Source organism: Moschus berezovskii, chromosome 16 (genome assembly GCF_049115385.1).
Source record: "Moschus berezovskii isolate FMDL1 chromosome 16, NW_MosBer_1.0, whole genome shotgun sequence".
NCBI classification, from domain to species: domain Eukaryota; kingdom Metazoa; phylum Chordata; class Mammalia; order Artiodactyla; family Moschidae; genus Moschus; species Moschus berezovskii.
In genome coordinates this window covers 67,300,177-67,314,665 of record NC_142475.1, presented here as the reverse complement: position 1 = coordinate 67,314,665, position 14,489 = coordinate 67,300,177, and the positions used below count along the sequence as shown (strand labels likewise).

Sequence of the window (14,489 nt, the reverse complement as noted above, 5' to 3'; positions counted from 1 at the left end):
GGACCATTTCTTAGAGTGCACAATTCAAGGCACAAACCAGTGGTTTTATGTAGCCCCAGTTTGAGAGAGAGAGAAAATGGAGCCCAAAAAAGAAGACCTGCCCAAATCACATAGCTAGTAACCAATGGCATTGGCGAGACAGCTGTCATTTTCATTGTCACAAAGTCAGAAGAAAGGAAACTCACCAGGGAAATTGTTGCTGTTGTTAAGTCACTTCAGTTGTGTCTGACTCTTTTGTGACCCCATGGACTGTAGACCATCAGGTTCCTCTGTCCATGGAATTCTCCAGGCAAGAATGCTGGAGTGGGTTGCCATTTCCTTCTCTAGGGGATCTTCCCAAGCCAGGGGTTGAACCACGTCTCCTACAATGGCATGCAGATTCTTTACTACTGAGATACCAGGGAAGCCTCACTGGGGAAATACAGCTGGCCAAATTGAAAACATCTCTCTTTTTTCCTTCTTTGAAGATTTTGAGGAATTAAAGAAGCAGACATGTGTAATACCAAAGAGAAATCAATTGATGAATAATTACCAAAGTATGCCTAAGAAAGGAATATGAGGAAAAAACAGAATTAGCCTTATAACTTCGAGATTTCTCTGAAGATTTTTACAAATTCTCCAGTCTTTGTGGGGCTTGTTAGCACCTATGGGTATCTTCCCAGACACAAGCAATAAAACAAAAAAAATCTTAAAAATAAACCAGGTTTATGAGCTCCTTCCATGGCATCCTGTCCCATCACTTCATGACAAATAGAGGGAGAAACCGTGGAAACTGGTAGACTTTGTTTTTGGGGGCTCCAAAATCACTGCAGATGGTGACTGCAGCCATGAAATTAAAAGACACTTACTCCTTGGAAGAAAAGTTATGACCAACCTAGATAGCATATTAAAAAGCAGAGACATTAATTTGTCAGCAAAAGTCCATCTAGTCAAATCTATGGTTTTTCCAGTAGTCATGTATGGATGTGAGAGTTGGACTGTGAAGAAAGCTGATCGCCAAAGAATTGGTGCGTTTGAACTGTGGTGTTGGAGAAGACTCTTGAGAGTCCCTTGGACTGCAAGGAGATCCAACCAGTCCATCGTAAAGGAAATCAGTCCTCAGTGTTCATTAGAAGGACTGATGGTTGAAGCTGAAACTCCAATACTTTGGTCACCTGACGCAAAGAACTGACTCACTGGAAAACACCTGATGCTGAGAAAGATTGAAGGCGGGAGGAGAAGGGGACGACAGAGCATGAGATGGTTGGATGGCATCACCGACTCAATGAACATGAGTTTGAGTACTCTGGGAGTTGGTGATGGACAGGGAGCCCTGGCGTGCTGTGATTCATGGGGTCGCAAAGAGTCAGACATGACTGAGCAACTGAACTGACTGATGAGCTCCTTTCAGTGACAGCAAGCAGGACACTGAAGAAAGAGCCAATGTGTTCTTGGCTTACAAAAGCCATGTTACAATGGCCGCACAGTTCACCAGGAAGAAGACAAGGGTCTCAAGAGCTCTGGCATCCATTCTCTTCCCATTTTGATTACAACATGCTGCCTCCGACACCAGGCACTCCACTGCTCTTCCAGATCACCGAGGTTGGCAGGAAGATCTATCAAAGTCAGTTCAAAGCATTTAGTGTAATCAGGCTTTCAAGCCCACAGACTTCTCCTTCTAGATTTGCATTGCATTTCTTTTCTTTAACTTGACCATAGTAACTATGACCTTGGACTGAATCAAGACTGTAACACTTATAAACTATAGGAAGTTTGGAGATCTGCTTTACCTCTCTCACTCGGTGGTCTCATCTGCAAAATGCAGATAAAAAATCACTGTGTAGCCATGTTAAAAAAATCAAAGGTGGTTCTCATAAATCTCTTAGAAGAAGGCCTGGTAGAAAAAGTCAGCACTCCCTCTGAGATAGCAAGTGCTTTAATTAATCATGCTTGTACACTTGTGCATCCCATGTGAGACTATCAATTTCATGGAGGCAAAACTTTGCCTTATTTCCCAACCACCCAGCATTCCCATGGTTACAAAGCTAAGTCCAGCAGAGGTGTGTTCAGTGATTACAAATGTCAGCTTTGGCATCAAACATACCAGAGAATGCAGGCTATAACCTGGTTCCAGTACTCATGAGGCTTTTTTTGTTTCAACACTGACAAGTTTCTTAATGTCCCTGGTTCTTGGTTTCCGCATCTGTTAAATGGGTTTAATCGACTAACTGGTAGCCTATGACAATTAAAGGACCTTGATACCTGATGAGAACTCCACTCAAACTGGCTATTGTGAGCATATTAATGTGTCATTTCTGCTCCCTTCCAGGTGCAGTACCATGTAACATTCATGCTAGAAGTGGCTGATCCACAAGAACTGAGGGGTTGATTTTCAGTGAACTCCCTTATTTGTTTAATCTGGGCGACAGCTACCCGCTGCCAGGAGAAGCCAGAGGCAAAACACCATAAACCCAGGGTGTGGGGCCGTTCCAGACACAGCACAGCATGCATGCCAGCTGTTCCCTCAGGAAGGGTAAGTTTTCCCTGTAATTCTCAACAGCCCTATCTGCAGAAGTGCATGGAAATTCAGAAGAGCTGCACACCAGAGATGTCACCTAGTACAGATGACAGGTTACTGCTGTGAGAGTCAGAGCCCCAAGTCTGAGAATGTGATCTCACCAGTAATTAGCTGTGTGCCCTTGGGCAGGTCATTTCACTGCCCTGGACCTCAGATTCCTTTTCTCCCAAAAGAAGGGCCTAGAGTGGGCAATCTGCAAGGATCATGGCAGCCCATCCATTTCAGCATCCTAGAATGAGCCAATCATTCACAGAATGCAGAGCCCAAAAGACCTGGGCTTGAATCCGAAGCTCTTCAACTTTGATCAAGCCTCTTAATCCTTCTTCCCAACTTTCCTGCTGGCTCAGATGGTAACGAATCTGCCTGCCATGTGGGGGACCCAGGTTGGATCCCTGAGTCGGGAAGATTCCCTAGAGGAGAGCATGGCAACCCACTCCAGTATTCTTGCCTGGAGAATCCCATGGACAGAGGAGCCTAGCACTACAGCAGAGTCTTAGCCACTTGACCGCCAGGGAAGTCTCTAATTTCTTAATTTCACAATACCGATTAGTTTTATTTATGAGGAACTTGGCATAGTTTATCTCATGGACTCCTGTGACACCATCATCATCATCATCGTTGTTATAGAAGGGCCAACACCATCACATCTCCATTTTTCAACACCTGGGGTCCTGCATGACTGAGTGACTTACCTGCAACCTCAGTGCCCACCCAGCCAGGAAGTCATAGGACCTGGACTTCAAGTTAAGGCTTCTGACTGAAGTCCAGGATTATTCCACTCCACCATCAATTTCATGAGTTAATTCAGCCTTGTTCTCATTGTCATTGACATGACTAGTCTTAAGACATCTTCCTTTTTTAAAGCAATGGCCCTTCTATAAAAGAGGAATTTGAAATATGCATTTTTCTAATGTTTAACCTAAACTTCTGAGTCTATCCAGTCACATACCATCTAACTTTACCATTTAAGCAAATTGTAGATGACCTCTGTTTTACATTCAAACACCTCAAAAAAGATTATTCTCAGTTCAGATGAATAGGCGCAGTGTTTTTATATAGCCTTTTGGTTTCAGGAGGCTTGGCTAACTCAAGTAAATGGTGAAGATTATTTTAAGGACTCCCACTGAATGAAATTATATAGAACAAAATAATGGAAGTTAACATGGCCTCGTGGGAAATAGAGCAGAAGAGTGATTCTTGACCTAAAGTAACTCCAGAAATGCTGGAAGTAAAAGGTCTTGGACCATCTCCCTAGTGTTTTACCATCTTCCTTCTACCATCACCCCCCCTTCTCCCTAGGGGTCTGCCGTGTTACCCGTCTACCCATGGTCCTTATGCCACAGAGGGGATGCTTTACTTTCTCGTTCAAATTTCCTATAGAAACTGCCCTCCTGGCTCAGTTAATTATTCCCATTTGGAAGAGTCTCTTTGACACAAGGGCACATCTTAGACCACTGATGTATCTGCTGCTGCTGGGTCAGATGAAGCGTGAGGTATCAAACGCAGCTGCCTTGAATTGAGCCCTCAACTAGGATAGTGGGTGGGTCCATTTTGCTCAGAAGTGGCTGTAAATGGACTTCCTAGTGGTCCAGTGGCTAAAACTCCGTGTTCCCAATGCAAGGTGCCCAGGTTTGATCCCTGGTCAGGAAACTAGATCCCATATTCTGCAACTAAAAGAGCCCACACATGTCAATGAAGGTCTCACCTGCTGCAACTAAGATCAAGTGTAGTCAAAGAAATGAAAACTTTTTTAAAACAAGAAGCGGCTGTAAGACTCAGCATGTTCTGTGATTGTCACTACTCACAGCGACAGAGGAAGTCTCTCCTCTTCAGATGCTGCTATTGTTTCACATAAATTAAAAAAAAAAATCATTCTTTTAAATAATAGTTTTCCATGTTTCCTTATGTTTTTAAAATCCTAATTGATGTGGAATCCCAGAACTGGCTAAAATTATACCAATAAAAATCACTTCCATGATAATCTTGTCCTTTGCTACACAGCCCGTGCCTGTGAATAAATTAGCATGCCCGTCCTCATTTCAATTAGCATGCCCGTCCCCATATCCCCAGATCACTTCCATGGACACAGTCCTTTATAGTGATGGCTGCTCTTTCAGGCTCTCTGCTTCTCTGGATTGCTGCAGCATCCTGAGTTGACAGGACAGTTATCATTGTCATCACGCGGCAGAAGAAAAGTAACGTTTAAAAGGAATGATTGGCCCTAGGCCACAAAACTAGTTAGTGGTCTGTCTGTGACTTAGACCTCAGTCTCCTAAATCAACCTCTCAACAAACGGAAAGAAACCTTTATTTTTCGCCAAACGTGAACATTTTTTGACTGTTCATGTATCTTGCTAGCCCTGTTTTAGTGCAGGTTCAGACCCTCATCAGTTTTCACCCTGAATCTCTGAAGCATCCTCTCGTCCCTGAGTTCAAACTCGCCCTACTTGCTGCATAGCAGGCCGATTAACTGAGAGATGAGGTGTTGAGACAGGGCCTCCCAGGGGGCACGAGGGGTAAAGGACCCACCTGCTAATGCAAGAGACAGAAGAGACACAGATCCCTGGGAAGAGCCCCTGGAAGACAGCAATGCAACCCACTCCAGTATCCTTGCCTAGAGAATCCCATGAACAGATGAGCCTGGCAGTCTACAGGAATACGGCTTTGGACAGTCTAAAATAACCATCTTATCAGGGTCTGGAGGCCAAGTTCTTTTACAGAACACAGATGGGGGAAGCGAGGAAGCAAAGTAAAAAGCCCATCAATAGATGGGGAAACAATGGAAACAGTGACGAACTATTTTCTTGGGCTCCAAAAGCACTGCAGATGGTAACTGTAATCATGCATTTAGAAGACACTTGCTCCTTGGAAGAAGAGCTATGACAAACCTGCTGCTGCAGCTGCTGCTCAGTCGCTTCAGTTGTGTCCAACTCTGTGTGACCCCATAGACAGAAGCCCACCAGGCTCCCCCGTCCCTGGGATTCTCCAGGCAAGAACACTGGAGTGGCTTGCCATTGCCTTCTCCGATGACAAACCTAGACAGCGTAAAAAAATCAGAGACGTTACTCTGCCAGCAAAGGTTCGTATAGTCAAAGCTATGGTATTTTTTCCAGAAGTCATGTACCGATGTGGGAGTTGGACCATAAGGAAGGCTGAGCACCGAAGAATTGATATTTTTGAACTCTGGTGTTGGAGAAGACTCTTGAGAGTCCCTTGGACTGCAAGGAGATCAAACCAGTCCATCCTAAAAGAAATCAATCTTGAATATTCATTGGAAGAACTGACGCTGAAGCTGAAACTCCAATACTTTGGCCTCCTGGTGTGAAGAACTGACTCATTTGAAAAGACCCTGATGCTGGGAAAGATTGAGGGCAGGAGAAGGGACGACAGAGGATGAGACAGTTGGATGGCATCACCGACTCAATGGACATGCATTTGAGGAAGCTCCGGGAATTGGTGATGGACAGGGAAGCCTGATGTGCTGCAATCCATGGAGTAGCAAAGAGTCAGGTACGACCAAGCGACTGAACTGACTGATATATAATGTATAATAAAATGTGTTATACATTATATAATAAAATTGTATATATGGTGAAATATATACACAACAAATCTATATAATAATATAGATTTCATTATATAATGAAACGTATAATAAAATTATTACAACTCTCTTTCTCCCTTGATCCTCCTGATTACAACAAAGGGTAAATTCCGTTGCTACTGTATCTTTTACACCCAAGGCTTGGCAAATCTTGCTTTTCAACATAGAGAGAGAGGCCTCAAGCTCAGAGCCTGACACAGAGCACAGAATACAACTAGAATTTAATAACATTGTTTTGTTTTCCTCATTTTTATTTTTAGTTACCTTCTTTTTATAACATGGCCTTCCATTTTTATTAGTAACAAAGTTTCCTTTTAAAACAGATATTCAGTTCAGTTCAGTTCAGTTCAGTCGCTCAGTCGTGTCCGACTCTCCGCGACCCCATGAATCACAGCACGCCAGGCCTCCCTGTCCATCACCAAATCCCGGAGTTCACTCAAACTCATGTCCACAGAGTCGGTGATGCCATCCAGCCATCTCACTCTCGGTCGTCTCCTTCTCCTCCCGCCCCCAACCTTTCCCAGCATCAGAGTCTTTTCCAGTGAGTCAACTCGTCGCATGAGGTGGCCAAAGTATTGCAGCTTCAGCTTTAGCATCAGTTCTTCCAATGAACACCCAGAATTGATCTCCTTTAGAATGGACTGGTTGGATCTCCTGGCGGTACAAGGAACTCTCAAGAGTCTTCTCCAGCACCACAGTTCAAAAGAATCAATTCTTCGGCGATCAGCTTTCTTCACAGTCCAACTCTCACATCCATACATGACCACGGGAAAAACCATAGCCATGACTAGACGGACCTTGGTTGGCAAAGTAATGTCTCTGCTTTTTAATATATTATCAAGGTTGGTCATAACTTTCCTTCCAAGGAGTAAGCCTCTTTTAATTTCATGGCTGCAATCAGCATCTGCAGTGATTTTGGAGCCCAAAAAAATAAAGTCTAACACTGTTTCCACTATTTTTCCATCTATTTCCCATGAAGTGATGGGACCAGATGCCATGATCTTAGTTTTCTGAATGTTGAGCTTCAAGCCAACCTTTTCACTCTCCTCTTTCACTTTCAACAAGAGGCTTTTGAGTTACTCTTCACTTTCTGCCATAAGGGTAGTGTCATTTGCATATCTGAGATTATTGATATTTCTCCCAGCAATCTTGATTCCAGCTTGTGCTTCTTCCAGCCCAGCGTTCCTCATGATGTACTCTGCATATAAGTTAAATAAGCAAGGTGACAATATACAGCCTTGACGCACTCCCTTTCCTATTTGGAACCAGTCTGTTGTTCCATGTCCAGTTCTGACTGTTGCCTCCTGACCTGCATACAGGTTTCTCAAGAGGCAGGTCAGGCGGTCTGGTATTCCCATCTCTTTCAGAATGTTCCACAGTTTATTGTGATCCACACAGTCAAAGGCTTTGGCATAGTCAATGAAGCAGAAATAGATGTTTTTCTGGAACTCTCTTGCTTTCTCCATGATCCAGCGCATGTTGGCAATTTGATCTCTGGTGCCTCTGCCTTTTCTAAAACCTGCTTGAACATCTGGGAGTTCACGGTTCACATATTGCTGAGGCCTGGCTTGGAGAATTTTGAGCAGGACTTTACTAGCGTGTGAGATGAGTGCAATTGTGCGGTAGTTTGAGCATTCTTTGGCATTGCCTTTCTTTGGGATTGGAATGAAGACTGACCTTTTCCAGTCCTGTGGCCACTGCTGAGTTTTCCAAATTTGCTGGCATATTGAGTGCAGCACTTTCACAGCATCATCTTTCAAGATTTGAAATAGCTCAACTGGAATTCCATCACCTCCACTAGCTTTGTTCCTAGTGATGCTTTCTAAGACCCACTTGACTTCACATTCCAAGATGTCTGGCTCTCAGTCAGTGATCACGTTATAGTGACTATCTTGCTCGTGAAGATCTTTTTTGTACAATTCTTCTGTGTATTCTTGCCACCTCTTCTTAATATCTTCTGCTTCTGTTAGGTCCATACCATTTCTGTCCTTTATCGAGCCCATCTTTGCATGAAATGTTCCCTTGGAATCTCTAATTTTCTTGAAGAGATCTCTTGTTTTTCCTATTCTGTTGTTTTCCTCTATTTCTTTGCATTGATCACTGAGGAAGGCTTTCTTATCTCTCCTTGCTATTCCTTGGAACTCTGCATTCAGATGCTTATATCTTACCTTTTCTCCTTTGCTTTTCGCTTCTCTTCTTTTCACAGCTATTTGTAAGGCCTCTTCAGACAGCCATTTTGTTTTTTTGCATTTCTTTTCCATGGGGATGGTCTTGGTCCCTGTCTCCTGTACAATGTCACGAACCTCTGTCCAGAGTTCATCAGGCACTCTATCTATCAGATCTAGTCCCTTAAATCTATTCCTCACTTCCACTGTATAATCATAAGGGATTTGATTTAGGTCATATCTGAATGGTCTAGTGGTTTTCCCTACTTTCTTCAATTTAAGTCTGAATTTGGCAATAAGAAGTTCATGATCTGAGCCACAGTCAGCTCCTGGTCTTGTTTTTGCTAACTGTATACAGCTTCTCCATCTTTGGCTGCAAAGAATATAATCAATCTGATTTCGGTGTTGACCATCTGGTGATGTCTATGTGTAGAGTTAGTTACATGTAAAAGTTTTATAGAAAATGAATAGGAAAAAAAAGTATTTGGACAAAGCCAAAAAAATGGAATTTTATTTAATGTTCACATTGTTCTTGCTATGTGCCAAGCACTATGCCAAATGTTTCACAAACATTAACTCATTTATCTCTAGGATGAGCCTAATGGGTGAAGTAACTGGCAGTCACACAGCTAGTGCAGGCAAGGCTTGAAATGAAGACCTCAGGGTGGGGTCCTGAGACGTGGCCCCCACCCCTGCCTCTCCCAGGAGCTCTGTCGCAGGGACAGAGGTCAGTAAACATTGCAGGGGAGGGTAGTGGCTCTCTGGGAGGTGGTAGGTTAAGGCTTGGGCCATAATGATGAAAACCGTGTCTTGATCAACTGTCCTGTATTTAACTTTGTTGCTGTTTAGTCACTCAGTTGTGTCCGACTCTTTGCGACCCCATAGACTGTAACCTGCCAGACTCTGTCCATGAAATTCTCCAGACAAGACTACTGGAGTGGGTTGCCATGTCCTCCTCCAGGGGATCTTTCCGATGCAGGGATTGAAACTGGGTCTCTGCATTGCAGGCAGATTCTTTAACATTTGAGCCATAAGTGGTGAAATTCAGGTCTTGACCAACTGTCCTGTATTTAACTTATTCCCATCCAAAGACTGCTCCCGGCTCTCCTTATGACTTTGACTCCAGGAACTCAGGATACCGTTGGCCATGCAAGAGTTAAAAAGTGGATTTGGGAGCAAAATGCTACCAGTGAGTCTCCTGACTTCCCCTGCTCTGATTCTCAGCAGTCTTGACACAGCCAGCTTCTTCCTGTCTCTCACCTTTCCTGTTCTGGAACACATCATGTTACTCTATTCCATCCCAACCCGTTCTCCCAGCTGCTTTTAATTTTCTCTAAGACTTGTTCTCTGGGAAAGTGACACAAGATAGCTCCAAAATCTTAAACCTGATTTCTTAAAGATGCTCCATTTTATTTTAAAAATAATAAAATAAAGCAATTAGAGAACTTCCCTGCTGGTATAGTGAGTAGGAATCCGCCTTCCAAAGCAAGGGACACGGGTTCAATCCCTGGATCAGGAAGATTCCGCATGCCACCGAGCACCACAACTGCTGAGCCTGTGCTCTGCAACTACTGAAGCCCACACAGCCTAGAGCCCGTGCTCCACAGCAAGAGAAGCCGCTGCAGTGAGAAGCCTGAGCACCATCACACCCCGCTTGTTGCAACTAGAGAAAGCCCACATCAGCAGCAAAACCCAGCGCAGCCAAAATTAAATTAATTAATTAAAATATTAAAAGTAAAATAAAAAAATGTAAAAGGTAGCAAAAATGTGTTCATTAAAAAAAAACAATTAGAGCATCAAGTTCTTTACAATACCAAAAAGATTTATGAAGAGCTAGCTTACTCTCTCTCTTGTACTTATAATGAAAAATGTGCTTAAGCAAAATAATAATAATTTGTGGGCCTCTATTATGGCTGGTAATTCTTTTTCGTGATGGTAACAACTTTTTTAGGGAAGAATCAATCTCACTAGAGATAATAATTTCATTTTCTTTGCAGGGGCAGGTAAAGAAAACAAAGTTACAGGAGGCTTTTTTTTCCACATGCACATGCTGGAGAATTTTTTGCATATTGGAACAACCTGATGAAAATGCTAATTCAAAGCCTGAGTGACTTAGGCTGAAACGAGGCCACCAGTGCGAACGCTCACAGGACAGGACCAGAAACCGCCTGTCACAGCAGCAGGATGGCAAGGGCCCTTACTGTGCCTGCCACTCTCAAGCGCTTTGCTCTTTCTCCCCACCTCATCTCATCTGATGCCAAACCCGGCCAGCTGCTGGTGGCTGAACTCCCAAGCGTCCTGCTGAAACCCACGCGAGCCAGAGAACTCAGGTGTGTGAGCCCAGGCTCTTCGCCAGTTTATACAAACAGCATCAATCAGAGAAAATCATAGTGCTATTTTGGGAGCACAGAGGAAATGAGACATGGAAAAATATGCTAAATAGACAAAGGTTGGATAAAACCATGGCAATGAAGCAAAAGAAGGCTAGCAATTGCAGACAAGTCCAATAAATCAACTGTAATTAAAAATTATATGAAAGAATGAGTCTTGGGTGAGGGTATGCCCAGTTGCTTTCACATACATTATATCATTCTGTCCATCACTAAGCATTTCTATGTGCCAAGTGTTGTGGTAGGTGTCAGGGCTATGAAGCAGCGAAGGAAGAATTGGTCCATACCTAAGAAGAAAGTCTTACAATGATAAGAAACTCTGTCACACATTATACACAAAATCCCCTAGCATCTGTGTATAATATGTAAAAGATTATATATATGTATATATAAGATTATATATTAATATAAAAGGTTATATATATATATACACACAGGAATATAAAATCTTATATATATATATATATATTCCCTTTGAGTGAAGAGAGAGCCACTGGAGGGCTTTGAGAAGCAGAGAGACCAGATTTGACCTACAGTTTCATGGATTTCTCTGGATTCTGAATGGAGACTAGACTATAAAGAACATGGGGGGACAGCAGTGAGACTTCCTGAGACAGACAGAAGACAACGGTAGCTTGGGTCAGTATGGCAGTGACAGAGGTGGGGCACAGGTGCCTGCATCACTTGGGCTCACCTGGCAGGTGACAGCGAACAACTTTCCCTCCCTGTCTGAATCACTGATTAACTCACCGGTGGCGCTTTCTGTAGAGCTATGCTCCTGATGTCTTCCTATTACGCCTCGCTTGAAATGTCTGACAACTCTTTGGTGACTTCCTGCCTTGTGAAACTGAGAGCTCAGAATTTGTTTTGTAGCTCTGCTGGTGAAAGAGAAAAATGATTATCTCTATCTCCTGAAATTAAGCAGACAATGAGTCCTACTAGAGTATAGAAATAAAGATGAATATCAATTCAAGTCAACAGACTTACTTCTTTATTGCACAAACACGCCAACAAATCCACACAGCAGTGCTTAGGGAAAGAAGTAGTGCACTGACTGGGGGCCACCTCCCCAAACGTACGCAGGAAGCAGAGATCACTTCTGGGAATGGAAAACATGCGGTACTTAGAATGTGTTTTCATTACATAAAGAAATTAACCTCGGTTATGATATATAAAATCCCTGCGAAAAAATTCTAGAAAGAGTGCAACTGAACAGACGTCTCATCTAGCACCTGGCCTGCTTTCAGTCATTGCCCCAGAACACATGTACGTAAGTTTTTACTCATCATCGCTCTCATTTTTGATCCCTTCCTCAATGCCCAAATCACTAATTGGCTCTTCTGACCACACTTGGGACTCTTAAGTGCCAGGATTTTAACAAGGCAGCAAAGTTCGCCCAATCCCTTTAACTAATCTAAGCAGCAAGTTTTCCTCTTTAAAAATTTTTATTAAGTCACCCTCTCATATATTTTCCCTGTGCTGGCCCTTTATTCTTTTAGAATAAACAGAGAGAGGGGGACAAGGGGGAGGTGGGGGAGAATGGAACTTACAGATACAGTGTTGAGTGAATGAAGCCAGACACACACAAAAAGTACATGCGATGTGATTCCGTTATGCAAAGTGTGAAAAGAGACATGAAAGAATCGAAGCTGTTAGAATCGAGACTCACGGTTTGCTCTTTGTGGGGAGTAGTGACAGGTAGGGAACAATGAGTACCGGTGATGTGTCCTGTATATTAATCATGATGCTAGCTATGAGGATCAGTCCAGTTGGGAGAAATTCATTGATCTGCACACTTGTGAATGCGAGCTTTGTATTTTATTTGTTTGACTGTTTCATTGTGGCACACAGCAGGATCTTCGCTGCAGCATGTGGGCTCTTAAATGTGACTTGTGAACTCATGTGGGATCTAGTTCCCTGACCAGGGATCAAACCTGCAGCCCTGCACTGGGAGCACTCAGTCTTAACAGCTGGACCACCTGGGAAGTCCCAGCTTGTTAATAAACACGTTGTACCTCATTAAAAATTTTTTTTTAAAAAGAAAATACTAGCCATCTTCACGAGTATGAACCCCACCAGGGCTTCCCCGGTGGCTCAGACAGTAAGGAATCTGCCTGCAATAAGGAAGACCCAGGTTCGATCCCTGGATTGGGAAGATCCCCTGGACAAGGGATTGACAACCCACTCCAGTAATCTTACCTGGAGAATTCCATGGACAGAGAAGCCTGGCAGACTACAGTCCATGGGGCTGCAAAAAGTTGGACATGACTGAGTGACTAACATACAACCATCTTCACAAAGACAACCACATCCAAACAGTGTGAGAAATAGTTGACACTCAACATATAAAGTGCATCCCCCATGAACCAGGCAGCTCTGAGCACACTGTGGGTAAATTAACTCATTTTTATCCTCAGAAAACTACTCTGCAAGGCAAATACTAAGGTTATTCCCATTTTACAGGTAAAGAAACTGACGCTTGGATAAGTAACTTGCCCAGAACACACTGGACTTTGGATTTGAACCCAGGTTATTGGAACTCCAGAGCTCATCCTGTTAAGAGCTGCATCTTATGTCAGAGAAGTGAGGGCACTGAAGCTAGAACGGGACACTAGGATTCCTAGCTCCTGCCGCCCCACATGACCTCAGACTAGCATCTTTCACCTGGGCTTTAACTCCCCTGTAGAGTAAACAGGTGGAGCTCATCATTCTTTTGTGGGGCTGCACAGCACAGTCCAGGATGTGTATCATTCCTGTCCCCTGCCCACTGCACACTGGTAGTGAGCCAGTGATTGTCACAGGTAAGGCAGAACCACACTTGTCCCCCTGTGTGGTTCCTAAGAGGACGGTGCCCTGCCCTGGTTGAAAACCATCGTGCCACATGGCGATTGTAACAAAACACCAGCCTTGTGTGGATACGGATGATGGGAGAGGTTACACTTGTGGGTGGGTGGCAGGAGGCATATAGGACATCTCTGTACCGGTGACTCAATTTTGCTGTGAGCCGAAAACTACTAATAAGTTCTATTAAAAATAAACAACTAGGGCCTTCTCTGGAGGTCCAGTAGTTAAGACTTTGCGCTTCCACCGAAGGGGGCATGGGTTCGATCCCTGATTGGGGAACTAAGATCCGCATGCTGCATGGCACAATCAAAAACACAAAACCAAAAACTAAGGCTACAAGCAAAAATAGGGATCATGCAACAAACACATTGATGAGCAAAAGAAGCCAAATACAAAAGGGTACAAACTTCATGATTTCATGTATGTGAAGTTCAAGGTCACAGAAAAGTAAGGTGATAGAGGGCAGAATACTGGTTACTTCTGCAGGGGAGGGAATTAGCTTGGAAGGAGCAAGAGAGTTTCCTAGGGCTTTGGGAATGTTTATTTTAGATCACACGCACACACGGTATTTGAGTCTTCGGATTTCACGAAGAGGGCAGAGCTGCAGAAGGGTTGAGGGGCTATTCCATAAAGACAGCCTAGCTGGAGCAATGATTTAGGGCTGGTAGAATCTACTGAGTCACTGGCAAGGTTCTTTTCGTCTGTCTTCTCTGTAACTTCTCACTAGAAGCATATTTTATATCGATTCTAGGAAGACAATTTATTTTGTCAATTTCCTTAGACTTTGAAATGGATTGAGTGAGTTCAGTCGGTACAAGTTCATTTGGAGGACTGTGACAGAGGGTATGTAATTATCTGCTCAGGTTTCAAGTTACTCAAATCCCAAACATGGGTTTTCAGAGAACCCCATAGTTTTTCCCGTTTATATTC

At 43.4% G+C, this 14,489-nt stretch overlaps 1 protein-coding gene across 14 annotated transcripts in view; it reads left to right on the top strand.

The window, feature by feature from the left end:
- LOC129557840 (E3 SUMO-protein ligase NSE2-like) overlaps positions 1-13,774 on the top strand; it is a 127,239-nt gene extending 113,465 nt beyond the window's left edge. For 7 of the 14 annotated variants that reach the window (XR_016039391.1, XR_016039392.1, XR_016039382.1 and 4 more), the window contains 2 exons: positions 2,309-2,512; positions 10,323-13,774. Coding sequence is in view for 1 of the 14 variants with exons in the window: in XM_088844909.1 (XP_088701035.1) it covers positions 2,309-2,368 (60 nt within the window). In the remaining 13 variants the exon portion in view is untranslated. Of the gene's footprint in view, positions 1-2,308; positions 2,513-5,669; positions 6,067-8,916; positions 9,053-10,322 lie in introns of all 14 variants that reach the window. The other 7 variants (XR_016039386.1, XR_016039393.1, XR_016039384.1 and 4 more) reach the window with 4 other exon arrangements.
- The last annotated feature ends 715 nt before the right edge of the window (positions 13,775-14,489 follow it).